Source organism: Ornithodoros turicata, chromosome 3, assembly GCF_037126465.1.
Source record: "Ornithodoros turicata isolate Travis chromosome 3, ASM3712646v1, whole genome shotgun sequence".
Classification (NCBI taxonomy): domain Eukaryota; kingdom Metazoa; phylum Arthropoda; class Arachnida; order Ixodida; family Argasidae; genus Ornithodoros; species Ornithodoros turicata.
In genome coordinates this window covers 41,094,878-41,122,246 of record NC_088203.1, presented here as the reverse complement: position 1 = coordinate 41,122,246, position 27,369 = coordinate 41,094,878, and the positions used below count along the sequence as shown (strand labels likewise).

General features: G+C 47.5%; 1 protein-coding gene and 1 long non-coding RNA gene across 3 annotated transcripts in view; both read left to right on the top strand.

Moving 5' to 3' along the window:
• LOC135388435 (xaa-Arg dipeptidase-like) overlaps positions 1–27,369 on the top strand; it is an 89,493-nt gene that overhangs the window by 39,051 nt on the left and 23,073 nt on the right. For both annotated transcript variants that reach the window (XM_064617998.1, XM_064617999.1), the window contains exons 3-4: positions 12–169; positions 22,443–22,592. In XM_064617998.1, the coding sequence (XP_064474068.1) occupies positions 12–169; positions 22,443–22,592 (308 nt within the window). The remainder of the gene's footprint in view (positions 1–11; positions 170–22,442; positions 22,593–27,369) is intronic.
• LOC135388436 (uncharacterized) lies at positions 15,233–16,779 on the top strand. Its single transcript, XR_010421375.1, has 3 exons — positions 15,233–15,455; positions 16,015–16,130; positions 16,716–16,779. It is a non-coding gene; the product is annotated as an uncharacterized LOC135388436 (long non-coding RNA).

Below are 27,369 nucleotides of genomic sequence, written 5' to 3'. Positions count from 1 at the left end.
TTGTTCTTCAGGTACTAAGGGCGGTCCCATAGTAGCCATTCTGTGTGAGTACGATGCCCTTCCAGATATCGGCCACGCCTGCGGGCATAATCTGATCGCCGAGTGCGCCGTAGCTGCAGGGGTCGCTATCATGGAAGTGCTACGCAAGGACAACACGCTGCCTGGAAGGGTATGTCTTTGACGGTGATGTCTGTATCGGGGAGGTTTTGCGAAGTTGACGGTGATTCTGGCGAGCGTAACAGAAACCACATGACATCACCGCGCGATGTCGTCACCACATCAAGTGCAGGTAAAATGCACGTAACCAATCACATCACACACACACACACACACACACACATGACGTCACACTACTTGCAGCACCGCCATTGGCTGACGCGATAGTCAATCTCAGCACAAGGAGAGGGAAATAAACCTGACCTGTGCACTAAGGACTCCAAATATATGTACCAACATGAAAGAACTGACGCCAATGATGACGCCAATGACGCCAACATGAAAGAACTGTTGTTCTGAGGCTGGAACAACATAGAAGGCACAAATACATACAAGCCTCAATTTGCCTAAGAAATTAACGATGAAAGATTTTGTGTATAATGTATTTGTCACTTCTATGTTGTTCCAGCCTCAGAAGCCTCAGCCTATGAATGTGTGTATGAGTAAGCAAAAAATGTAAGAGTGAAAGGAGGATGAGTGAGAGAGAGTGGCAGGTTTGTCCCTTCAGATGACGCACCCTGGAGGTCGCTGAGAAGGCGTGTTAGCTTAGCTCAATTGGTATATCCCTGGACCGGCAATCCAGAAGATGTGGGTTCGACTCCTACAGCTGGCTAACCTTTTCAGTGACTTTCATCTTTCATAGGTAGCCAAGTTTAGCTACTTTCGGTTGCATACTGCGCCTAAAATCCTGCGTCAGTTGACTATTTTTGGCTGCGCCCCCGTGTCCTACTAGGGAATGCCACGAAGCACAACCAAAAAATAGATGCACGCTTTTCGTGCATGGCCTTATCTTACTCTCAAATATGTTCAACAATGATATTCCGCCCGGAGAAAGACCCATGAAGTATCAGGGCATTCTGTTTCAGCCTTGGAGTGTGCGAGATCTTTTCCCGCATCGGTCATGGTGTGCATACCATGGTGAAGAAAAATGTCTTCGTTCATTGAATAATATAACTTTCATTCAACCAGTGGTACCCCGCACACGCATTTCCTGTCAGGAACTCCAGAAGTGCCCTCTGTAACGTGATGAACCCCATGTGTGGTAGCATCCTAGCCCGCTGTATAAGGAGGTCGTGTGCCCAGCATAAGCTAATCGGAGGTGATCTTACTCTTCAATGGATCCGGTCCCATGTCGGCATCAGAGGCAACGAACGAGCGGACCAGGTAGCATCCTCAGCATACTTTAGCTGCAGCCTATTCTTACCAGTTCCGGCCGATACTGACAGGCACATGGCCGTCAAACAGCTAGCTGAAGTGCGTCATCCCTGCATACAGGACATCATGCAGAATCATCGACCCTCTCTTCCCACAAAAGACCTTCTCCGAGTCATGCACACAATGCTCCATCGGTTACGCATGAGACCTGTGTTCACGAACTCGCAACTGTTCAAGATCGGCTCCAGGTAGTGTTCCAGTTGCGGTTACTGTCATCATCGGGAGACTATAGAACATATCCTGACAGAATGCACAGCATACCATATTATGCGGGAAACTCACCTTCCCCGCTCCAGGCCTGGCATACTGACGGACATCCTCTTCCACGAAGGTTCTTATGCACGACGTACAAAAACTCGCAACCTCGTGCGTTTTCTTCATGAAACGGGCCTCATGGAAAGACCATTCTAGTACACCTCTCATCCACAGTGCACCTCCGTCCCATCAGTATCGTTCATCCTGTGTATTCCTCACTTTGAAATCGTCAACTCTCTTCTCCACTTTTTTTTTCTTTTTTGGCTAACGTCGTGACGATGCCCACTTGAGTGCGGCCAAGAACGGCAAGCTGCTTCGACCCCCACCCCCTATCACGAACAACAACGACAAGTCTATTCTGAATATAATAATGCGAAAACCATGCTCGTTACCACAGAGTAGTGATGCAAAACTATCGGTAGTGTCGAAAACTATAGATAGTCGACTATCGATAGTACTATCGGTTGTCGACTATCGATAGCGTATAAAAACAATCTATAGTTTTACGACAATTGACAATCTTACTATCTATAGTGCTGATCTGTTTTTTATGAACTATGGGTAACTAGATTGGTCCTCACTAGCTGCATAGCTACTATTAGCCACGCTAGTTTCGTAGCTACGTATCGTAGCTACACAACTTCTCCTCGTTTACATCTAATGTATGAATGATTCACTGTAAGCAGGAAAAGCTGATGTTCATCATCAAATCGCACGCACTCGTGAGACTATAGTGCCAGTCAATCCAGTGCAGAGACTATCATACGACCATGCAATTGGTTTGAAAGGCATGAGAGGCCCGGGGTCAGCTTAGGTCAGATTTTTTTTTTTTTTTTTTTTGCTATAGTAGTGGCAACGCCCACCTTGAGTGCGGCCAACAACGGCAAGCTGCTTCGACAACCTCCCCCCCCCCTCTTCAGTGTTGGAGGGAAAGCTGCAGTGAGGTGTATTGTACAATGTGTAGGTGTGAAGCATTTTCTTTTTCTATTTTAATCTCCTCAGCCGTAATTTTCTGAAAGCCGACTGTCGAAATTGCCGATAAAGATAGATGTCGATAGAGATTGCCGATTAGTACGATAGATAGTTTTCCTACGGGAGCGGGAGCGAGACGGGAGCGACGCGCATGTGCTTTACCTCACGGGGATTATCCTTCCCGCGCAGAGACCTTCCTGGTCCTTCGAGGTCACAATCGGTTCGCTTCCGATTGTTCACTTTCGGAGACTCCCGAGCTACAGTGCACGAGAAGGTTAGGACACATGTACGCTTTAGCTCATGGGGATTATCCTTACCGCTCGGAGATCTTCCTGGCCGCTTCGAGGTCACGATAGGTTCGCTTCGGATTATTCTCTTTCGGGACTCCCGCACTACAGCACCCGAGAAGGTTAGGGCACTTCTACGCTTTACCTCATGGGGATTATCCTTCCCGCGCGGAGATCTTCCTGTCCGCTTCGAGGTCACGAGGCGTTCACTCCCGATTGTTCACTTTCGGTGACTCTCGAACTACAGTACCCGAGAAGGTTAGGGCACTTCTACGCTTTACCTCATGGGGACTATCCTTCCCGCGCGGAGATCTTCCTGTCCGCTTCGAGGTCACGAGGCGTTCACTCCCGATTGTTCACTTTCGGTTACTCTCGAACTACAGTGCCCGAGAAGGTTAGGACACTTCTACGCTTTACCTCATGGGGACTATCCTTCCCGCGCGGAGATCTTCCTGTCCGCTTCGAGGTCACGAGGCGTTCACTCCCGATTGTTCACTTTCGGTTACTCTCGAACTACAGTGCCCGAGAAGGTTAGGACACTTCTACGCGTTACCTCATGGGGACTATCCTTCCCGCGCGGAGATCTTCCTGTCCGCTTCGAGGTCACGAGGCGTTCACTCCCGATTGTTCACTTTCGGTGACTCTCGAACTACAGTACCCGAGAAGGTTAGGGCACTTCTACGCTTTACCTCATGGGGACTATCCTTCCCGCGCGGAGATCTTCCTGTCCGCTTCGAGGTCACGAGGCGTTCACTCCCGATTGTTCACTTTCGGTGACTCTCGAACTACAGTACCCGAGAAGGTTAGGGCACTTCTACGCTTTACCTCATGGGGACTATCCTTCCCGCGCGGAGATCTTCCTGTCCGCTTCGAGGTCACGAGGCGTTCACTCCCGATTGTTCACTTTCGGTTACTCTCGAACTACAGTGCCCGAGAAGGTTAGGACACTTCTACGCTTTACCTCATGGGGACTATCCTTCCCGCGCGGAGATCTTCCTGTCCGCTTCGAGGTCACGAGGCGTTCACTCCCGATTGTTCACTTTCGGTTACTCTCGAACTACAGTGCCCGAGAAGGTTAGGACACTTCTACGCTTTACCTCATGGGGACTATCCTTCCCGCGCGGAGATCTTCCTGTCCGCTTCGAGGTCACGAGGCGTTCACTCCCGATTGTTCACTTTCGGTTACTCTCGAACTACAGTGCCCGAGAAGGTTAGGACACTTCTACGCTTTACCTCATGGGGATCATCCTTCCCGCGAGGAGATCTTCCTGGCCGGCTCGAGGTCACGATCGGTTCGATTCAGATTGTTGACTTTTGGGGGACTCCCGAACCACAGTGCCCTAAAAGGTTACGGCACTTCTACGATTTATCTCATGGGGATTATACTTCCCGCGCGGAGATCTTCCTCGCCGGCTTGAGGTCACGAGCGGTTCGCTTCCGATTGTTCACTTTCGGGGACTCCTGAACTACAGTGCCCTAGAAGGTTTAGGGCATCTTCTAGGGCATTGTACCCCAACGAAACTGTAACATGACCGCTGCGATGGATTCCATGGCTGCAGTCAAGTATTCTGTGGACAACAATATAAATAAATGACGACGATGGGATGGAATGATTCAACGCGGTGGTGCGGTTCCCTACCCCATTGCACGCGAAACATTATATGAAGATGATGAAGGAAGGATGAAAATACAAGAAAGAACTAAAGCGTCTGGAGCAATCCAGTGGACGACAGGAGGGTAGTTTCATTTTACATCGAACAACGTGTGAAAGTCGTATTTTTTAATTCGCCCAGAAAAAATATATGTTAGAGGACAGTTCAAACGACGCAAATCGCGCCACGTTTCGCAAATCGCGCCACAGTTCAAACGACGCTCGTGCGTGAAGTAGTTTCCGCGTAGGAGTGGGGGAAAGTCGGAGGCTGCTTGGGCGCGCTTTCTTCTGCACCGACTTTGACGGGATCTAGCACCGCTGACTTTATGTCTAGGAACTGGAGGATTTTTGTGATTATAGGCTGCACCATAGACACTGTTGACAGCCACCCACAGAACTCTGAGAGCCACAGATTTTCTGTAAAAAAATGCCAAACTTGGCGTAAACGTTCAAAAAGGCCAAAATTTGTTCCCAATTTTCTTCACGACGGAACGTCTGAGAACATCGAGCTTAGTGCCATTCGATAGGACGTTGAAAGAGCTTTCGTGCTGTATAGAATTCATTTTTCTCAGCCCAGTTGTTTCTGTGTTATTAACTTGAGAATCACACGTGGTAGGCGAAAATTGTCAACGTTGCATCTCAATTTTCTCAAAAATGCCATCTTCGATTTCCTTGATTATTTTTTAAAAGGTGGCGTCATGTCTCTACTTTAGACGTCAAGCGAGACAATCTTTTATTTTTGCCTGAGAGACGCGCAGCGATTTTCTTTTGTCAGGCAGGGTGCACGAGGCTGTGGCCTTGCGCGCCCCACCCACGAGCGCGCGACCTTCAACCTCTTCTTTGCTACATGTGTCCCGTTGACGGAGAAATCAATGACCGCACTGCGTGAGCTTGTTGTAGTGTCCCCGGAGCATCACTTTACGTTTACCCAATGGTCTTTCAGTTCCGTCAGGCTCATTCAAACCGTGGGAGAGTACATGAGTTGCCTGTGCGCCCTTGACGAGAAGCCCCAGTTCGACGAACATACCGACAAAGCAGTGAGAAGAAACGATGCGCTTCGTAGAGATCTTTATCCACTGGTAATATCTTAGCTTTTGTTTCAGGTTGCCGCCAGTCCCTCAGGCAGTGTGAAAGGCACATCCTTTTCATTGGTAAAAGAACGAAAACCGAAAGTTTCGAAAAACGTAAAATGTGCCATTGCGAGACCCCTGCAAGTGGTGGCTGCCACCATTAGATCAGCACCATCCGATAGCTTTAGACATGACCTTTCACATGATATAAAGTGACTGGGTTCAAGCGCATTCTTTGTCCGCCTAGTATCGTAAAACCACCACGAGTGGTACGCGAAAATTTTGCATGTTCGATCTTAATTATTTCTAAAAAGCCGGAATATTTTTCACGATTTATTCCACAGGGGCAGAATTATGCCGGTACTTTGCACTGCTGGTAAAGTACCTTTTCTCTTTTTGATTGAGACGTAGGGCTACCTTTCCGTGGAGCGATTTTTCCACACAAAGGCGCTCTTCGTATGTTTACGGGCGCGTTTTGCTTCGTAGTCTTTGCTTTGTAATTTAATGCCCAGATGTTGCATTATGTACTTATTTTGCACTTATGGTACGTATGTTCATTTTTTCCTTTGGAGACGCAGGACAATACTTTCGTGGGCGACTTGAACTTGCTATTACGCACTTTCATGGGAGTCGCACGCACGACGTGTGCGTATACGCACGTGCGCATATTCACTATTCTCCCGCACATGTGCTTGAGGCAATGCACATACGCACGCTATGAGACTGTCGTGCGAGTTAATATTAAGAAAGCAGAACTACGGCCACAGGGGACAGAAAGTTACAAAACCTGAGAATACAAATTTGTGGTCGCGTGGTTGCAGTCTCCTCTTAACCTGGGCGCAATAAGTGATAGTTCCGAAGGTGTGCATGCTCTCTTTAATTAGTTTTATGCTCCGTAGCGTTATTTCGGAACCACGACGAGTGGTACAAAACCCGTAAGACCGCTGTGATGACAGTTGCTGCTCTCAAGTATAACAAGTTCGCCCTGACCGAGATGTGTCAGTGTCACCGTGGGAATCAAAATTTCCGACAGAACAACGCACAACTAAAATCCCGCGTTTCCCGTAGCTGTAGGTACCTTAAACCCTCGGTGTGGTCTTCAGTAGTCCTTCTGGCATCCATGCGCTTGAACCCATTCACTTTATATCATGTGAAAGGACACGTGTAAAGCTATCGCATGATGCTAATCCAATGGTGGCAGCCACCACCTGCAGGGATCTCGCAGTGGGCACATTTTACGTTGTTCGAAACTTCCGTTCTTCGTTCTTTTACCAATGAAAAGGATGTGACTTTCACGCTTCCTGTGGGACTGGTGGCAACCTGAAACAAAAGCTAAGATGTTAACAGTGGATAAAGATATCTACGAAGCGCTTCGTTTCTTCTCACTGCTTTGTCGGTATGTTCGTCGAACTGGAGCTTCTCGTCAAGGGCGCACAGGCGATTGTATCTCATTACGGCCGAAGTCTCATTACGGCCGATGTCTCAATACGGCCGAAAGTCTCAATACGGCCGATAATTCTTTAATCCCCAAGTGTCTCATTACGGCCAAAGTCTCAACACGGCCGAAGGCAGTCTCATTACGGCCGAAGATGTCTCATAACGGCCAAATGTGAATATGTGTATTGTAACCTGCATTGATATGCAATGTCGCAGCCAGGTATGGATATATATTCAGCAGGGTATAAGGCATGCACTGTGCCCTTAGGGCCCCTATTATATTTATATCAGGGTTCGCCGAATGGACCCAGTTTAAAAAAACCCACCCGGGTTTTTTTGGGTCCACCCGGGCTGAAAAACCCAATAAAGCCCACACGCGGGTGAAATACAGAAACGAAGGAAAAAAAAAGAAAAGAAGGAAAAGGGACGACTGCTTCGGAGGTTACTTTACCGTAAATTCTACAGCGGCAAACAATTATTTCTTCCAGAAACATGAAAAATAGGCGGAGGACGGCTGTTGCGTGTCATATGCAGCAGTTCGAAAAAAAATCCCAGCACCCGAAAAACCCACCCGAAAAACCCGAAAAAACCCACTGGGGCGGGCTTTTTTAAAAAAAACCGGGTTTTTCCGAACCCTGATTTATATACACATATTGCGAGACAAACGGTATGTTATCATACCACAGCACAATGCAACATATTGTGTAATGTGTACTCCCACAAGGTAGTATTGATGTTGCTGTGAAGCAGGCTACTATGTGGAGTTAGCTACTTGTAGAGAGCTAGATGAATATTGGCTTTGTTGTGACGCTTTTGGAGCCATCCTACAGTCACTGGCCAAGACGGAACACCTATCTCAGTCGATGTCAGTTTATTTCCATTCGCCTTACAATTGTACAATTCTTGCTTCTGGAATGAATAAACCTGCAAGAAGCGAAGAGCAACCATGAATAGGCTAGAATATTTAAAAAAAAACAAAAAGAAAACAAGCTGTGAAATCGTTCGTTGGGGAGCTTCGCTCAAAGACAGGGACTCAAGCATTCCATCGCAGCATCATTTATTTGCGACCATGTCTCACGGTATCCGAACCAAGAATGACAAAAGTAAACACCAAAAAAAACAGTTCACGTGCTCCCCGCACGATCGTTGTCTTCTTCCCTTTGTAACACGTTTACAACTTCAGCCCAAAAATGTTACACGCAAAAAATGTTCTAACACACTCCCCCCCAAAATGGGCTAGCGCGCATTTTTAACCGTTGGCCAGTTCTAGCGGATACAGCAGTTGCACCGGTCTTCTTCGCAAAGTCCCATCAGGTAGGCGTACGGTGCAAGCCCTGACTTTCTCATCCCTGCCGCAGAATACGTCCACAATCCTGCACAACTTCCAGAGCGGCCGTGGTTGTTTCTCATCGTGCAAGATGACTATGTCGCCAGGTTTGAGCGCTGATGACTTGAAAACTCTCGACGAACGAGATGACTGCAGTTCGGCCAAGTATTCCTTGTGCCATCTTTTCCAAAAGTGGGCAAGACCCCTTTGTCGACTTGTCCAAATTTCGTCTAATGATAGTTTCGTTGAGGTAAGTTCTCTGCATTGTGGGGTAGGTAGAGACGTCAGACGTTTACCGACGAGGAAGTGCGCTGGGGAAATTGGCATTTCTTCAGAGCTGTTGCTGTAGAGGAACGTTATAGGCCGTGAGTTAATCACCGCTTCCACTTCAGTCAGGATGGTGACTATCTCTTCCGTATCAAGGAGCTTCCTTCCTAGTACCTTCTTCAGCGATGTCTTGACGGATCGCACAAGTCGTTCGTAAAACCCGCCCCACCAGGGCGCCCGCTCCATAATGAACCGCCATTCTATTTTGCTCGTCGAGAAATGATCTTTCACCACCGGATCCCTTAAGGCCAACCACAACTCTTTCAGTTCGCTCCTACTTCTCTTGAACGATAAGAAATTGTCAGAATACACAATGCGGCATAGCCCTCTCCGTGAGACGAACCGTCGTAGAGCCTGTAGAAAACTCTTGCTGGACATGTCCTTGGACAACTCGAGATGTATTGCCCTCGTGACTGCACATACAAAAAGGACGATGTAACGTTTCTTGGTACTGCTAGCTTCCTTCACCATCAGAGGTCCGGCAAAATCAATTCCCACCACTTCAAACGGTAGGCATTCCGTTACTCGGTCCGCTGGCAAAGGAGCAACCGTTTCGCTTGCTGCCTTGGCGTTCAAACGCTTGCAGGTCACGCAGTCGTGAATGACCCTTTTTACAAGTCGACGAGCTCTGGTAACCCAAAAGTTCTGTCGTAGTTGCACGAGTGTATCTCTGATGCCCGCATGAAGAAGTTGATGATGAGTCTGACGAACCAGTAGCTTCGTGTAATGATGATCTCCAGGCAAGATCCTGGGATGTCGCTCGTCGTACGTTCCACGGCTGAACTGTAGACGTCCGCCAGCCCTGATAATCCCGTCGTTGTCGATGAATGGTGTTAGGTCCCTTAATGGCGAGTTGCTCGGAAGTTTGGAGCCCTTTTCGATACAGCTCAGTTCGTGCTGAAAGGTCATCCGTTGAACTGTCGTTATCCAATGGACTTCGGCCTTTTCGATCTCTTCTGTTGACAGTACTCCACTCCTCCTGACATGCGATTTCAGGTTATGAATATAGCGCAGGACCCATGCTGTTGTCCTATGAAGCTTGAGTACGGAACTGTACTTGTTGATGTCAAGTAAAACCGGTACTGTGGATGTTGAAGTAGCTGTGGTTAACACCTGGGATTTCATTTCTTCAAGTTCTTCGGACGCAAACCGTGTCGTTGGGGGCCTTCCTGGCCACGAGCTCTCGTCGCTGACGATCCACGGTGGTCCCTTCCACCACAACTGACTCTCGATCAGTCGTTGAGCTGATATTCCTCTTGTCATTAAGTCAGCGGGATTCTCTTTGCTCGGACAGTAGTGCCAAGGATGCGAATCGCTGTTCTTTTGAATTTCGGTCACTCGGTTCCTTACGAATGGTTTCCATCTTGCTGCATCGCCCTGGATTCAATGGAGTGTGATCATACTGTCGGTCCAGAAATGCACGCCGCTAACGTCAAGCTTGAGGTTTCCGCCGATGTACTGAAATAGGCGTGATGCCACGAGGCTCGCCATCAACTCTAGACGGGGCAGCGTCAGTTGTTTTAGTGGAGCGATTCTTGACTTCGCCAGAACCAGTGTCGTCGTCGTCCTTCCTGTTAAGTCCCTTACGCACAGGTACACTACCGCGCCGTAGGCTGCGGTGCTTGCATCCGCAAAGACGTGCAGCACTCTGCTGTCGGCGACGTCACTTAAGCCATACTCGTAAAATCGCGGTACTTGTATCCGCGATAAATGTCTTAGGTCGTCGCACCAGTCAGCCCATTGGTGTCTGACGTCATCTGGTAGAATTTCATCCCATCCAAGTTTAAGTCGCCAAGTGCGTTGAAAACAGAGTTTAGCGGTTACGAGAAATGGCGAAATCAATCCCATTGGATCATACAGCCTTGCTGCTGTCTGTAGTACGAAACGTTTCGTATCTTTACGTTGCTCGGAGATCTGCCTGACACTGTCCACTGCGAATGTCAGGTTGTCCGTCGCGGGATTCCAAGATAATCCAAGAACTTTCAGTACACCCGCCACTTGACCCTGTGGCATCGCTGCTGTTGCTTCCTCCTCAAACAAGTTCCTCATGGTCGGACTATTGGACGCCCATTTGTGCAACTTCATAGAAGCAGTTTGGAATATGCTCTTCGCCTCACGGTAAAGTTTCTCGGCACTTCCTTCATCTGCTGCTCCAACCAGAAGGTCGTCAACGTACAGTGACTCGCTGAGCAACGTACACGTGACGGGGTATTCGTCTTTCAGGCTCCGCAGGTGGTGTTGTAATGTAGCTGCCAGTAGAAAGGGGCTCGACGTGGTTCCAAAAGGGACCCTGGTCATTCTGTACGTTTCGATGTCTGGCAAAGGTTGATCGTGTGTCGGAGCTTCCTTCAGCCACAGAAAACGTAGTGCATCTCTGTCAGCGTCGGTGACGCCAATCTGTAAGAAGGCCTTCTCGATGTCAGCGACCATAGCCACCCGATATTTCCTGAAGTTCAGCAGTAATGCCACTAGGTCACAGTTCAAGTTGGGGCCACTTTCCAAATTGTCGTTCAGTGACTTCGCCTTGGCATCGTGTGACGAGGCATCAAATACGACCCGCAGCTTTGTCGTGCTGGCGCCTTCTCTGATTACCGCCTGATGGGGCATGTAGTACGTCCTGCCCTGCGATGATTGATGTGGGCTTGCCACCTCCGCAATACCGTTGCGTAGCTGCTGCCGTATGACGTTGTCATACTCGCTCATGAGCTGTGGGTCACGTGTAAGCTTCCTCAGGAGTTGATGAAGTCGCTTTCGGGCGACGGCCTCGTTGCTCTCCAGATCCACTTCCGTTTTCCACGGTAGGCATACTTGATAGCCATCTTCGACCTTCACCACAGTCTCCATGAACGACGTTACAACGTCGTTATCCCTCGTATCATCGTTTTCTGTCTCACGTATTCCCAGGCTGTCCAAATCCCACAACTTTGTCACGAGCTCTTCCAGTGGCCGCTCTTGCGTCACCGTCCGCAGCACTACCGTCTTGTTACAGTGTACAACATTTCCGCCTGTCGGGATGGGACCCTGAACACACCAGCCGAAGGACGTTTCGATGGCCCTCAGTCCCTTGCCGAGGTCTTCCACCTTCCCGCTGACGACTTCCCAATAATAGTCGGATCCTATGAGCACTGCGATCTCTTTGGAATCGGTCTGAATAACATCAGCTGGCTCCAGATTGTTGTCGTTCAGCTTGCTTTGTATATCTTTGTCAATCATCGGAAGAATCTGCTCGCAAATGCTGTCGGTTTCCAATGCTTCAATCTCGAAGCTCTTTTCTCCATTACGACTGCTCATTGACAATCGTACTCTCCTGAAGCTCCGTTCTGTGAGGTGGCCTCCAAACACTTCAACCGTAAGCTCCTCGGTCTCCAAATACTTGCACCCCAGTTTCTTCGCCATCCTCCTTGATATGAAGGACCGCTGGCTCCCGCCATCAAACATGATTCTGGCAAGTGTCGTGGATATTTCTCCAGCCAGCATAGCCGTCGCAGTCTGAAGGAGAACTGTAGCCCTCCTTGAATTGTCAGCAGCTGAATGTAGGCTAACGGACGTCGTTGGCGTTGCGACAGAGTCCTGATCCCCGTCAATTTCTTTCGATCCTTTTTTCGACGCGTAGCTTGGATCGCACATTGAAGCTGCATGTCGGCCTGTGCATTTCCTGCAACGCAACCTGCTCTTGCACTCCCTGGATTGATGATTAAGTTTAGTGCATCGGTAGCACCTCCGCTCAGCTCTGAGAATCTCCTTTTTCTTCGTTAACGGAATGTCAGAATCACAATTCTCCGTCTCATGCTGTTGTGACGAACAGAATGTGCAGCGTGTCTTCCCAGCCAAGTGCTGCAGTGCGGCTACTGAAGCTGTTGGCTGGCGTTTGCGGTCGTGAGAAGTCTTGTACTGTCCCTTGTCGTCGGTTTTTTGGGTAGATGTTGCCTGCTCCCGGCTTTCTACTTCAATTCTAACCAGTTGAAGTAGGTCTGACACCTTCTTCCGGTATTGCCTCACAGCAGGGTCAGAAATTCTTGCCGTTCCGGCGCTGTCTCCAGCTTGAATATCAGATGGAACTCCCACCGGGATGGATGCCATTGCCGATTTTCTGTGATATTGCAGCACAATGTCTCTCGGTAACGAGCGTAGCAGTACAGGGTACAGCAGTGAACAGTAAGAGTCTTCACTCACACCTAGGACATTCAGTCCGCGAATGTGGGCTTGGAGTCTGTCATAGAGCTTACGAAGCTCGCGTACGTCTTCGGACAATCGTACGGGGCGAATATTCAAAAGTGCTTCCATGTGATCCTGAATGATGGCAGTTTCCGTCCCATAACGTTGCTGCAACAACTCTACTGCGTCCTTGTAGCATTCTGCTGACAAGTGCAGACCTGCTATAGCAGCTGCTGCCTCGCCGACTAATACCGACTTTAGGTAACTGAACTTGTCACTCTGGGTCAGATCTTCGTTCTGATGGATCAGCCGTTGAAATTGTTCCCAAAAGGCCTGCCAATTTCGCTGCTTGCCATCGAACTTCAATAACTCCAATTTAGGGAGTTTCACCTTGACTGCCGTCGATCTCGTCGTAGAAGTGGTCTGTATTCCAGTTTGTACAGATCCATTCTTCTTGCATTTCAGTCTGGCGATGCAGGTAATCACACGGTCGTTGTATTCATATGTGCGCGTAAAATCCTCTTCGCTCTGTTCGATCTCGCTGTGTTCGATTTCAGCGTCTACGTCGTTAAGTTGCTGGTGACACGCTTGAAGCCGTTCGATCAACACATCGAGAGCGTCCAATGTGGCTTCTCCAGTCCCGCTCAGTAGACTGTTGGCTTCGGTGATGATTCGGGTCACTTGGGACCGGAGCACCTGACGTTTCTTCGGTAGATGAGACATGGCGTCCGCCGTGTTCGATTCCGTTGATTCGCTGCGTCGTTACCGTTTCAGCAGTGTTCGTCGATCAGAGTCCTTCAATACCTTGAGTCCTCGAAGATCCCGGGTTTCGGCACCAAAAAGTTATGTGAAATCGTTCGTTGGGGAGCTTCGCTCAAAGACAGGGACTCAAGCATTCCATCGCAGCATCATTTATTTGCGACCATGTCTCACGGTATCCGAACCAAGAATGACAAAAGTAAACACCAAAAAAAAACAGTTCACGTGCTCCCCGCACGATCGTTGTCTTCTTCCCTTTGTAACACGTTTACAACTTCAGCCCAAAAATGTTACACGCAAAAAATGTTCTAACACAAGCATTTGTCTCTACATGGCTGGTTTTAATGTGCACAAGCTGCACATGTGTTGATACGTGTCTGTTATTTCATACAAGGTTAACATAAATCTTCATCTAGACAAAAGAATGACAAGCCTTAAAAATGTGACTTCCAGGTAAACACAGAGCATGACCATGATATGAATATAGGTTCAGTAGTTCATTCCCTTAATGGAAACATGTGAATATCAAATAGTGATACATTACAATTCTTGAAATGATGCATGCATAACTTTCCATTTCTGGTTTCTTTTTTATAAAGGTAGTGCACGAATTAACATTCGTGCACTACTACAAAATTTCTCACTTCACAACAGAACATTATGATGATCTTAACAGCTCACCTCTTTGGCCAGGACTCCCTGGGCAGCAACATCCTATTAGCCATGTTGTTTTTCTTTTTCGGAATCCTCCGTGCAGCCACATACCATGCCTGGAATGGAAAACCAGCTATAAATAACAATGTATTTGAATGACTTCCTCTTGAAGTATTTATTCTAATCAGATATGCTTTTGTGCCTAGTATGGTGCGCGAAGGCACATAAGTACAACATTTGCAGACGTTCGACGTAAGCAGTTCAAGGAGATCAATTCAAGTACGCCGACTTGCGCTTTTATTTTTGAAGAAATACGACGACAAATTTTAACAAATTAAATATGGCTCACAATGATACGAGTAAATGCTGCTGTACGGTGATGCACTGTCGGTATCTTATCGTCTTCGAATAAATTTGTTGTTCGTAAACGCGCAACCAACTAGAAACAACGCAAACCTACGAACAGATACCGAGTTACATCTATTGCAGGCACTTCGGCTGTTTTGATTCATTTAAATTACTCGTATGAGAATCCAACTATATGTGGACAGCACACTACTAATCCAGACAATCTACGAAAGCATTACTCGCCAGAATTCCTGCTGGACTTGGTCAACACTGCGCGATATACGTTGGGGCTGTGGCGATTCATTCAACTCGATTTTTACCGGAACAACAGGCGCTGCTCGAAAGACAACGACGGAAAATAGAGAGCCGCTATAAAGTCCGCTAATTTGCACATTACAGCACTACAAATCGATATATGAACACGTCGTAAACAGCAACCACTCGCTCACACAAGAAACAAGGTACCCAACGTTGCTAGACACCATCCGAACTCCAAAGTGAGAGTAGCAAAACAACAAGATATCAAAACACGAAAGGAAGAGTATTGATACCCCCTCCCTTCTATAGCATGCAAAACGTGATTTGCGCTGAGATGAACATATATGTTCATGACGCGAGTAATTTTCACTTTTCACTGATCCAAAGGAGGTCACGTGGGATTGCTTGACGGTTGCGAAATTAACAGCAATGAAAATGGCGAAACGAAACTTGTGAATCGTGCATTTGCTCTTCATGGTAGCTGCCAGAAAATCGAATCAAACTTATGGGACACTGGATTACAGGTATGTTGGCATCTTTTTCATTCCTGCATATCATTTCACCAGTGGCGTAGCAAGACCTCCAAGGTAGGGGGGGGGGGGGGGGGGGGGCTCGCTCATACTTTGAAAACCATTCAGGAGTGCTTCTTAGATAGACGCCATGAACTGCAAGAACTTTCGCGATCGTCACACTGGTCGCCCCCCCCCCCCCCCCACACACACATATATTATGTTCTCGGATTTGCACGATTTGTGTGGGCCTGTCCGTGGCAGGTAGGGGGGGCTCGAGCCCCCCTAGCCCCCCCGTGGCTACGCCACTGCATTTCACATTACACTATACGTGAATACATGGTGTCATGTCTCACGATGCTGGGGAAGCAGTTGCATGGGGAAGTGTGCATGGTTGTAGACTTTTAATTTTTGATCGCGTAATCGAAATATCGGCACCTTTCGCATTGTGGCTTGCATGTGACCAACCAAGTGCTGTTCCCTTATTAGCGCTTCCTGCAAACGACAAAACGAAACATGTGGGAATGTATATTTTTGATTACTCATATATAACAAGAAAATGTATCGTTTTCAGGTTGCTGCCACTACTCCATGTGCCCGCAATTGTCTTGCGTGTATGATTACACTAACGACGTCGCCCACCACGGCGGAAGTGTTTTGCGTACACGCGTTTCAGCATGAAGCCTGCAGGTAACATCTGATGCTTACTCTTCGGGTATTCTGAATTTACATATTGTAGCTTAGAGGAATTCCAAATGCCCAGAGTGACACACACTTATAACATTGTGACATCGGTGCAGTGGCATAAGCCCTAATGTAGTGCCCCACGAAAATGAACGAGGGGCAGTGGTTTATCCAGAATCCCAAGCACGAGAGGGGTGTTGGAAAAAATTGTGGGGGGAGGTCATCATTATAGTTACGTTATTACAGCTTAACATATCATTGCAGACGTATCTGAAGCTGGAATCACAAGGGGCACCCCTTGTTCGGGGTGCACAGGCAAAAAAGTTAGGGGGTGTAGGGGGGTCTGGGTAAAGCACTGACGAGGGGGACTCCTCCACCCCATGTCAAGCCTCATAAAGCACCTCCTGAAATATTTTCCTGGCTATGCAGCTGCATCATTATGACGTAATTGTCATTGTTGTCCATAATTCTTGAATATGTTTTGAATATATGGAAAAAAAGTCTGCTTGACAGCATATGTCTCATGGTTATCATCAAACGAAAGCATATGTCATTTTGTTCTGTGCCTTATGTACTTTTTTTAAATTTCAGGCTGACGTAAATTGTAGAAGGCAGCTAGTGGGGGAGAAGATCATGGTCATAGGTCATGTGGCTCCTGGAGCTCCCAGTGGTCTCCCTTGTGTAGTACTTTTCAGAACACGCACACAGTTCGCTCACAGAACCAACGAGTAGGATGTTGCTTGAATACGGAGAGAAAATGGCGTAAATATCGTGTGACACATATGACAATAAAAACATTTTTCACGAGGGATGCATGAAACACTGTCGCAATATTGTGTGCATGAACCATTGTGTGTGACACAAGCCGTGGGGGCACACCGCCTCCGACACATTTTGGGGAGCATAAAACACAGTATATACACAGCTAATATGGTGGATGCTTCATTTTTCTTTTTGGCCGTTATGAGACATCTTCGGCCGTAATGAGACTACCTTTGGCCGTATTGAGACTTTGGCCGTAACGAGACACTTGGGGATTAAAGGATTTTCAGCCGTAATGAGACTTTCGGCCGTAATGAGACTTGGGTCGTAATGAGACTTCGGCCGTAATGAGATGTTACCGCACAGGCAACTCATGTACTCTCCCACGGTTTGAATGAGCCTGACGGAACTGGGAGGCCATGGGGTAAACGTAAAGTGATGCTCTGGGGACACTACAACAAGCTCACACAGTGTGGTCATTGATTTCTCCGTCAGCGGGACACCTGTAGCAATGAAGAGGTTGAAAGTCGCGTGCTCGTTGGTGGGGCGCGCAAGGCCGCAGCCTCGTGCACCCTGCCTGACAAAAAAATCGCTGCGCGTCTCTCAGGCAAAAATAAAATATTGTCTCACTTGGCGTCTAAAGTAGAGACATGACGCCACCTTCTGAAAAATAATCAAGGAAATCGAAGATGGCATTTTTGAGAAAACTGAGATGCAACATTGGCAATTTTCGCCTACTATGTGTGATTCTTAAGCTAATAACACAGAAAAAGCTGGGCTGGCAAAAATGAGCTTTATACAGCACGAAAGCTCTTTCAATTTCCTATCGAATGGCACTAAGCTCGATGTTCTCACAGGTTCCGTCATGAAGCAAATTGGTAACAAAGTTTGGCCTTTGTCAACGTTTACGCCAAGTTTGGCATTTTTTAACAGAAAATCTGTGGCTCTCAGAGTTCTGTGGGTGACTGTCGACAGTGTCTATGGTGCAGCCTATAATCACAAAAAACCTCCAGTTCCTAGACATAAAATTAGCGGTGCTAGATCCCGTCAAAGTCGGTCCAGAAGAAAGCGTGCTCAAGCAGCCTCAGACTTTCCCCCTCTCCTACGCGGAAACTACTACACGCACGAGCGTCGCACGGGGCGCGATTTGCGTCGTTTGAGCTGTCCTCTAACATATATTTTTTTCTGGGCGAATTAAAAAATACGACTTTCACACGTTGTTCGATTTAAAATGAAACTACCCAGGACCATGAACAGGTGAAGAACCCGACGATGGAGCACAGGATCTTCATAGGGGGCAATGGATGCAGGATGGGTGAGCGGCCTCTTGCTGATACGCGCAAGCTCATCATACAGTATCCGCCTTTGCAGGCAGTAGAGTGCACATTCCACAAGAATGTGCTGGGCGGTCGCCACGATACCGCTGGTGGAACAGAGGCTTGTGCCGCAACATCTGATCATGCACTTGAATTGCGGAATGAAAGCCACATTGGGATGGAGTCTACGCAGGAGGGAGGTAAAATGGCCTAATATATGGGCAGGGAAAGAAAACAACAAATTTGGGTCTACCGAGTACATGAGAGATAGAGCTGTGGTGCCCCGGCGCCATTGCTGCAGCACCAAGGGTTGAAAGCACGCAGTTAGTGGGGTCCTTCTCTAACCCCTGTCGACATTGCTGACGGAGATACCGCCTTGTATCCCGTTCACCGATGCGTCCCGCAGGGAAGCGTACTCAGCCCCCTCTTGTTCAACATCATTATGGCCTCCCTCCCTGCACAGCTACCTAGCCACACACACATCACAATCTATGCAGGTGACATTTGTATGCTGCTCTTCGTCATGATGCGATCCAACGTCGTCTACAAAAGCTCCTTGGACACAATCGCCCACTATCTTGCCGACCGCAGCCTAGCCATCGCACACGCCAAGGAAAAAGGAAAAGACCAGTTAAAAAAGGAAAAGACCAGTACCGCCATTCTGAATGCCGTCCCAAGTGGGGATGCTGTGGTGACTTATTAGAACTGTTGAAGCCTTCAGTTCCATAGATTGTACAATATCTTATCGGTCGAATATACGTTTGGGAGATCGCTTATTATTGTTCTGTGAAAGAATATTTACAGGTCATTGGAAAAATCGTTTTCTTCTATTCGTAACGAGGGATGGTGCCACACGTATCCCAGCGGATGTTCCCCTCCCGCAAACTCTTTATGGCGATTCTCCGGTCGGTTCCAAGCGACTGGACCATGCACCGGTCGACAGATCGACCGTATGTCACGCTGTGGAAGGAATGCGTGGAGCGTGTTCCGTAAACTTTTGTCCAGCACTGTACTGTCGATAGATTTGCGTCACTACCACAGAGCCATCCGGGATCGGAACGCATGTTTGAGGCACTTTTATAAATACTTGATTTCATGCCTTAATCGATCATGAACTTTTTTTTTCTTTTTTGGCAGACGAAAGAAATGTGGGCGTCCACAGAAATGCATTAAGTCGTATGGCGCCACTACAAGGTTCATCTTTCGGATCCAAGATGGACCTTTTTTGGGAGCTTATAGTTTAGGCTGTATTTAAGCGAAACAAGGTGCCTACAGGTTTCGATATATAGAGTCAACCCGGCGGAAATAAGCCCTCTGGGGGAAAAAAATATTGTGACTTTCTACCCTTGTGATGTTTCTTTCAAACCGTTAGGCAAGGTACAGTCCTCACTTCTTATATAGACACTTCCTTGTAACTCTCTCGATCATCTGATATTTAAGGGAAACTGAACGAAATGGACGATGGGTACGCAGGTCAAGTCAACTTTACGAAGAGGTGTCCCTCAGTTCTGGGTTTACTTAGGTAAATACATGCCCAAATGCAATACTGACACCGGAGATTGACCAGCATATTGTATAGATAACTTTTGTCCTTGCGAATGATTCGACTAAATTTTTACAATTTGGTAAGTTCGGATCCTGTTGAAGGAGAGATGAGCAGATTACGTATTGTTGACTATCTTTGCGGTTGCAGAAGGTGCTGCTTAGTTGACTACATTTTGGCTACGTGGGGTAGGAAATTGGCTTAAGTGCGCCTTTTACCATCTGGCAACTCTAGTGTTCGCTCGTTGTTATTGCTCCTCACAATGAGTGGCGACACGAAGTGCGCGTGCCATCTGAAGAGCGAGAGTAGAGAGTGCAGCGCGCCGCTGTTGCTAGTGGGCGTACTCTCAACCTATGCTCAGAGTAAAGTTTCTGCTTACAACCCTTGTTTGTCTCATGCTAGCTTCTATATGAGCAACCCTGAGAGCTCTGGCGTCTGCGTCCAGTGTGGGCACTGCGAACTGACCCGCTGTCGCGTAGGTTGACTCACAACCTGCCGCATCACAACCACAAGTGGACGTTTTTGATGGAGCTGGACAGGGAGTAAACGTGGCCGAGGGTATAGGAGTAGGCTACCGGGGATAGGAGTGACCACGGTATGGGAGTGATTTTCTAGCCCACATGGTCTGGCGTTCCTTGGCCTCCCTTGCACACTCCATCACACTGAGCACAAAATTAGGTGCCCCATTCCAGGATGCAGGGGTTCTTCGTGTGAATTCCCTCTCTGTTTAAAGTTACTGGATGTTGTCTTCCCAGTCTTCTCTCCAAGTACGACTGGCGAAATATCCGGGCCTCTGGGAGCGCCACCTCTTCATTCGTGGATGATTTCCAACGAATAGAGAGGGGATAGAGTGCGCAACCGCCTCGGCGAGGCTCCAAGCTTTGATGCCGGTAGGCGACCCTCTCCTTTCTCTTTCGCACTCCTTCTGTGGAGGCAAAGGGGGGTGGGGGTGTCGAGGTAGCTTGCCGTTGTTGACCGCACTCAGGTGGGCAAAAAACGCACGAAGAGCGAACCGAAGGACCAATGAAATGCGAGTGCGCAACCATAGCCGCCTATACACTACATGCCTGCACAATGAGGCAAAAGCGGCAGTTCACTCGACCGCATGGGGGCGCGAGTTTCCTAGGTTCGGAAACACGGAGAGTCAGAGCAGACAACGTTTGCCTACGCCCTGGGTGTACGCTGCCGTATGCTCCGTGCATACGTTACTCTATAGTGCATTGCGGAAATAAGCGTCTGGGTGGGCGCACGCTGCGCAGGCTCTGTCATCGCTCGATAAGCCAGTGGTTATCGAGAGACGCCGTGACAGTTAGTGTTGGTACAGTCTCTTTAGGGTGTCATATCATTTCTCTGCGTGTCAGACGCTACTGGTTGTAACCTGCAACCTGTGTGTAGGAGGACGGCATCATGACCAATATTGCTGATATCACGTCGAAGTCGCTACCACCAACCTAGGAAACTTTTTCTTTTTTTTTATTGGGTGTTAGCGCCTCGAAGCAACTGTGGCTATGAGCGGCGTACAGATGTGGACGGACGGAGAGAGGATAGCAGGAAGGAGTGGGGGACAGGGGGATTAGTATGCGTCCTGGGCCGACTTCAGGGGGAACTGTGCCGACATTCGTCTGGAAGGTCTTTCGGAATGATTGGGCAGGCATGTAGTATATAGGAGGTATGGCACAACGCAAGCTGGGTTGAAGCAGCCGTGGGACATGCACGCTGGAGCCAGTGCAACTTACTCTGCACAAAAACAATCAGCTGAATTCGCTATCAAGGGAATTCCTTATCAGACAGCACCAAAGACTGGGTGCTGACGCACAACTTCCCAAATTCCGCTATCTTTGGGCCTCAATGATTTTTCTGGTGGTCTTCTTCATACATCTCGCTATCACACTGCTTGGTTACGTGATCATCATAGTATCTTTTCCGGCTCACTGCATGAGTTCCTGATGTCAGACATTTGCAAACAAGGCAAGGTGAGGTCAACATGGCGTCATCCAGGGTGGCTTTAAATATGGCTGCCGGTTTACCTTTCTCTATCTCGTTGGATTTTTCTAGGAACTCCTCTACATAATACGAGTCGCCGATGCGCGTGTTTGCAGGGATTGCAGAAACAGTGGACGCACATATTGGTACCCAGAATGCGCTTCAGTTTTAACTGCAAATCCCTGAAGAGTGCGCGGAAAAGGCCGGACCTTCGGCCGCTCGACGCAGAGAAGGCGCTGAGGGTAGGAGAGAGATCACATATAGAGCGTGTTTATTATTATGCGTTAAGGAACGCGAGAAAGAACAGTCAATAATCCACAATACAGAACGAGTGCTCGACTTCAACTCGTTAAGTTTGCAGTCTTGCTACCTGCAGCCGCACTTCGCGTTGAGATAACTGGTCAAGTTTGAAGAAAAGACCCAATCCGCAAAGACAGCATGCCCTTTCCGACCTGGTTCAACGTAGATTTATACTCTTCACGCGAGGTCAAACATAGGCATTCCTTTGTGGACAAATCACTTATCGAAGTACTTACACGATTTCCCACGATTTTACATTTTTCTTTTTTATCTCGTGTTGTCCTGACGTTTCCGAAGCTCTACTTTGATGATATAAAACAGATATGGTTTCGTGTTTTTTTTTATCGAACGTAGAACAACTATACGAAAAGGACCGACATGAAACGATACACGTTATGCTCACTGTGTTTCCAGGTGGTTGTCTTGGGTACTCCAGCAGAAGAGAATTGTGGAGGCAAAGAGCTGCTTATCCGAAAAGGGGCGTTCGAAGATATCCATGTGGCTATGATGGCACATCCGGGAAAGACTAATGGCCTGAAGCATGCTTTTCTGGCCAAGCATCAGGTACAGTTATTTGCATCATGTCCTTCGTGTCTCACTTCTTGTTTGGAGAGTAAAGGACTTCCGCGTAACATATTTTAACATGCACGACATCAGCGTGAGACGGCATTGGTGAAACTGAAGCCATTGGCAGTAGAGTAAGTGTAAAAAGCCGTGTTATTAGAAAAAATAGCAACATCGGACACCTCCACAAGTGCAAGGTGAAAGGAGAACAACAGGAACGACTTTATTTTCTAATTATGATCCGGGCGAGTCATCGCCAGGAGCGATACTCTACCCCCAATTGCCAGGTGATGTTACTGACGCGGAGTAACAATTTGACAGCGCCTCGACTAAACCTGGTATACAAAGCATGGTCTTGGCGCTCTATGGCCCTTGTTGCTGTTGCGCCGCAAAAATCAGGTCACCATCATCATCACAAAGCATGAACCAAAGGAAGATCAGAGCTTTCGTGGCGTTTGCGGCATTGTACCCGGTGTTTATGCGTGTGTAGAAGGGACGATTGTCTCGTAAAAGTATTTTGCAACTGTCGTGCAAGACGGCGAGTTGATTTTCGTGCTTTCGTGTTTTGAGTAGCGCGGGGGTAGCTGCCGCGCGCGTACCGTGTGACGAAGACTGTGCAAAATATAATATATTTGAGATATATAAAAAGCTATATCTCAAATGCAAAATGGTCAAACAACCGTCATAAAAATTGGACGCAAATACTAAATAATTGCAGTCAGATGTGAAGAGTCTGTTCACGTGTCGACCGGTAGTAGTTTTATCTCAATACAGCTTACAGAAACAGGATTTCTTGAAATGGATTATGAAATTACCACTTCTGTTGAAACTAGAAGTTCAAATCACAGTGCGCACACAAAATGATCAGAATCAAAGCAATGGCATAAGCGAAGTAAAATAGGGAAATTGGCGATTACACGCTATGTAACCTGTCCGTATTCCGCACAGTAGCGGCCGTGACCAAGTGCCATCAAAGGTCAAGATAACTTTTTTGTTTCTATTTGGCTGCGATTCGTGTTATCGCTTTGTGAGATGACGAGAGGTGTGATCTTTCGCCACGAAATGTCGTCAATTTCACTAGTTAATTTCAGTCGTCTCCATCGCATTACGTGACGCTGATTGCCCACAGTTTGTTAAGAGGCGATCATTGTACTTGCGAATAAACGAAGGATCCGTCTAAAGACTTCAGAGTTCAATTCAATTTGCATGAAGTAAGAAGTTGAAGCAAGATAGTTATCGTGCGACAAAAATTCCTCGTAGCAAAATTGATGCGACAGCACTCCTTCCCCTTGCGTGCATAATAAACATAATAAACATAATAATAATAATAATAATAATAATAATTTATTAATTTCCACATAGCATAACATGTGGCGGGAACTGGAAAATTTACCGTGGTGCCCCCTCCTTCCATGCTCCGGTTCTTCCTTCAGTTCCCCCACACGTAGAAACTAGTTGGAAAGGAAAAGGAACGAGACAAAGACGCGCGTGCTCGGGGGAAGGGGATTTGCTTATATTCTTTTCTCTCTAGGCAATAGTATTCGCGCCTAGCACTGACAATTGTTTTGTAACAGCCTGCTTTCCGCCACTGGCAGCCTTCGCTGTCACAGAAGTTGTCAGTGGCACTGGGAGACCGAAGTTGATTCGTCATGCGCAGCGAAGTGCGTAGTTGTTATGATTCGAGCCTATTGTGATAATTGCAATTTCATTGTGATAAGTATGATAATAATAACGAATACAGTTCTATGTGCCATTTGACAGCAGGGCTGCTTGTCCGTCGCGTAGCGAAAAGATTGCAACGAAATAGCTGTTGTACGAAATGCCGCAAGCGTTCATTGTACACGCACGCATTGCTTACTAGGGGCAAAAATAGGATGCTACGATTTTTAGTTCTGTCCACAACAGTTGTTTCGATCCAAAGTCAATGTGTTACTCTGTGGTGTGAGAGCCAGTATGTTCATCCTAATGTTCATCTTCTGACGATTCGCATTCTTCCGATGTATTTGGTATTCCTCGTTGCCGTCTTTGGTGGGAATCGCACTCGTAGATGCATGTTTCTCCTTTCGTCGTCTTCCATGATGAGAATTGCTGCCCGACGAGGATCAGCGTCTTCTGGGAGTGTGAGATTACGTAAGACTCACTCTTCAAACAACTGTTGTGCTGGACGCAGAAGAAGTCTCAACACCTTAGGTCTTTCCATGAAAGAACAAACTCAAAAGACGATATTTGTCGTTAAGAAACAACGAAAAACCGAGAGACGGAAAAAAGTACTGCAGCAAGCTCGAGATAGGTGTTAGCAGCTGAACCTAACTCGAACATTGAACGTCACGTCCGAAATTGCGAACAACTGAAAAATGCACAAATGCAACGAAAAAACTGAAGACGCAATTAATGCGTGACCAAAAATGCACTAGAAGTTAGGAAGGGATAGAACTGTTCGAAAGATGCTATGCAATGTGTTCGAATAACGAGTCTAAGCCTAAATCGAACAAGCCTTTCGACTACGTCAAAAGCGTAAGACTTAAAAGTCGAAGTACTTGCAAAAAATTAATATCATATCAACCAGAAGTGAAAAATCTGAAGTATCACTTGCCGTATCCTGTCGACAGCGCCATGTGAGGCAAGATAGACCAAGGGAAAGGGGTGAAGAGGGGGGAAGGGGGGGGTGAACGTCGGTGATGGACCCGATGTCCCTGATTATCTGCCAAACTCAATAGAAGATTCAGGAATACGGCATTTGGATAACACACAGACAGTTTACTAGCACTTTTGTATGATACATACAATAATATAATAATAATTGGGTGTTTACGTCGCGAGACAACTGAGGATACATACAATGAATAGATGACTGAAATACCAGGCAATACCAAGCAATTTGTGTGATCAAGGGCCGAATGAGCTAAAGCGAGGATCCAACAGACTAACGACGTATGATGACGAACGTCGTACGATGAAAGAACTGACAACAGCACGTGGCGCGCGCTTATAAGCATGTAGCGGCGCCACTGCTGGCTCGTGACAATCACGGTGAGGCCGAATTGAACAGATAGGCTCTCACAGTGGAAACCTTGCAAGAATGTCAGAAATACAAGCAAAGAGACACTCAAGAGCCAAGCTCTGAACAACAGCTTTGTTGCGTTCCCCTCTGATTCTCTCTTACAATGAGACATGTGGTACAACAACCGAAGAAATGTCAACGCGTGCGCATTCTCGTTGTTTTCCTCGGTCGTTAGTCCTGTGGCCATGTAGCACGTTGACCCGGTTGCAGCAGAACAGTGGATGCCAATCTCCCGTGTGGTGGTCTATTTCCAGGTCTCGTGTAACCACGACCATCTCTATAATACACGACCATAACACTCGCCCGTTCGCCTATGAGACCTCCGTCCGCGCCTCGAGGAGCGGAAGTGCCGTATTTACGCGCGGAACGCCCGCCAGGGGCGCCACTTGCGGGACCCAGAAGAGCGCCTGTTGTAGCTCAGCTGTGTGCAATATGAGTGGTCCTTGTGGTTAATTCTTCGTGCGTACATGTTTGTGTATTGTCGCAGGTTCTCTGTTCATGTAGAGCTAAGAGTTCTGAAACTAAATACTCAGAAATAGGCTGTGCTCTAAAGCGTAGGTGGCATGTAAAACTGTGAAACTCGCGCACTATGTGCCGTACATCGTACACATAAACTTGGCAGCAGAACCTTGTGCGTTGGGCCAGTTATCATGTGTTTATGATTGTCAGACGCAAGCGCGTTCAGACTTTACGTTTCACGTCAGAGGCGTTCCGTGTTAACATACAGGGCAGTTACAGAGAATGGAAATACAGGAAACAAGGCGTGCCGGGTTGGACGTTGGGCGATTGTTTCACTGGTGCCCTGCGCTGTGCAGTGTATCACTATGCTCGCTGGAGATGGAAGTGGTAATTGGTACGAAACTAAATTGGCTCCATGGTGCATAAACAACGAACCAGCTGACTTCAAAATATTTGCATGCAAGGGTATCACGTAGAGAGCGGGCCGTCGCAATTCGATATGCTGAATAACACAATTTTATTGAATCTGATTGGTTGCCAAATTGCTTACAAAAAATTGTACCACTTACAATGAAGTGCTGGCATGCTGACCTGAAAAATAAGGAAAAGCATGACAAACAAAGAAGCAGTAACCACAACTGTGTATGCTATGCTATCACCAGATACCCCAACACAGCTATCATTGCCACATTTCTATCTGTGTTTAGCCACCTTCCATTTCTGCTATCGCTTCAAAACTGCTAGGTGGATGAACTTCTTCACATCGCCAAGGGCACGTTATACCTGGACCTGATAATCCAAGACCCAGCGCGGTGCCAGATGTTTTCGGGCTTATCTCCTCTCAGGTTCGGCATTGGCACCATACTTGCGTAATGCTCTCATGCTCAATGCGATACTGAGGGGAGAAAACCCTGTAAAGGCTCTCGGTGCTGCAGCAGTTTACGTCATGCATTGCAGAAAAGGGGCGTCAGCGTCCGTAAATCCATCGACGCAACTTATGGCATCCTGCATTACACTTATGAAGGCGCAGGGGCTGGGGGCATCAACAACCGTGAATGCCTATGAGGCAGCTGCTGGCATCCTGCATTAAACTTATGAAGTCGTAGGGGTTGGGGGCATCAAAAAACCGTGACTGCCTATGAGGTAGCTGTTGACATCCTGCATTAGACTTATGAAGCCGCAGGGGAAGAAGGTGGATGGCTACACTTTATGCGGGTGCGTCAGAGTGGGAGGTTCAATTTATCACGCCTAGTGGAT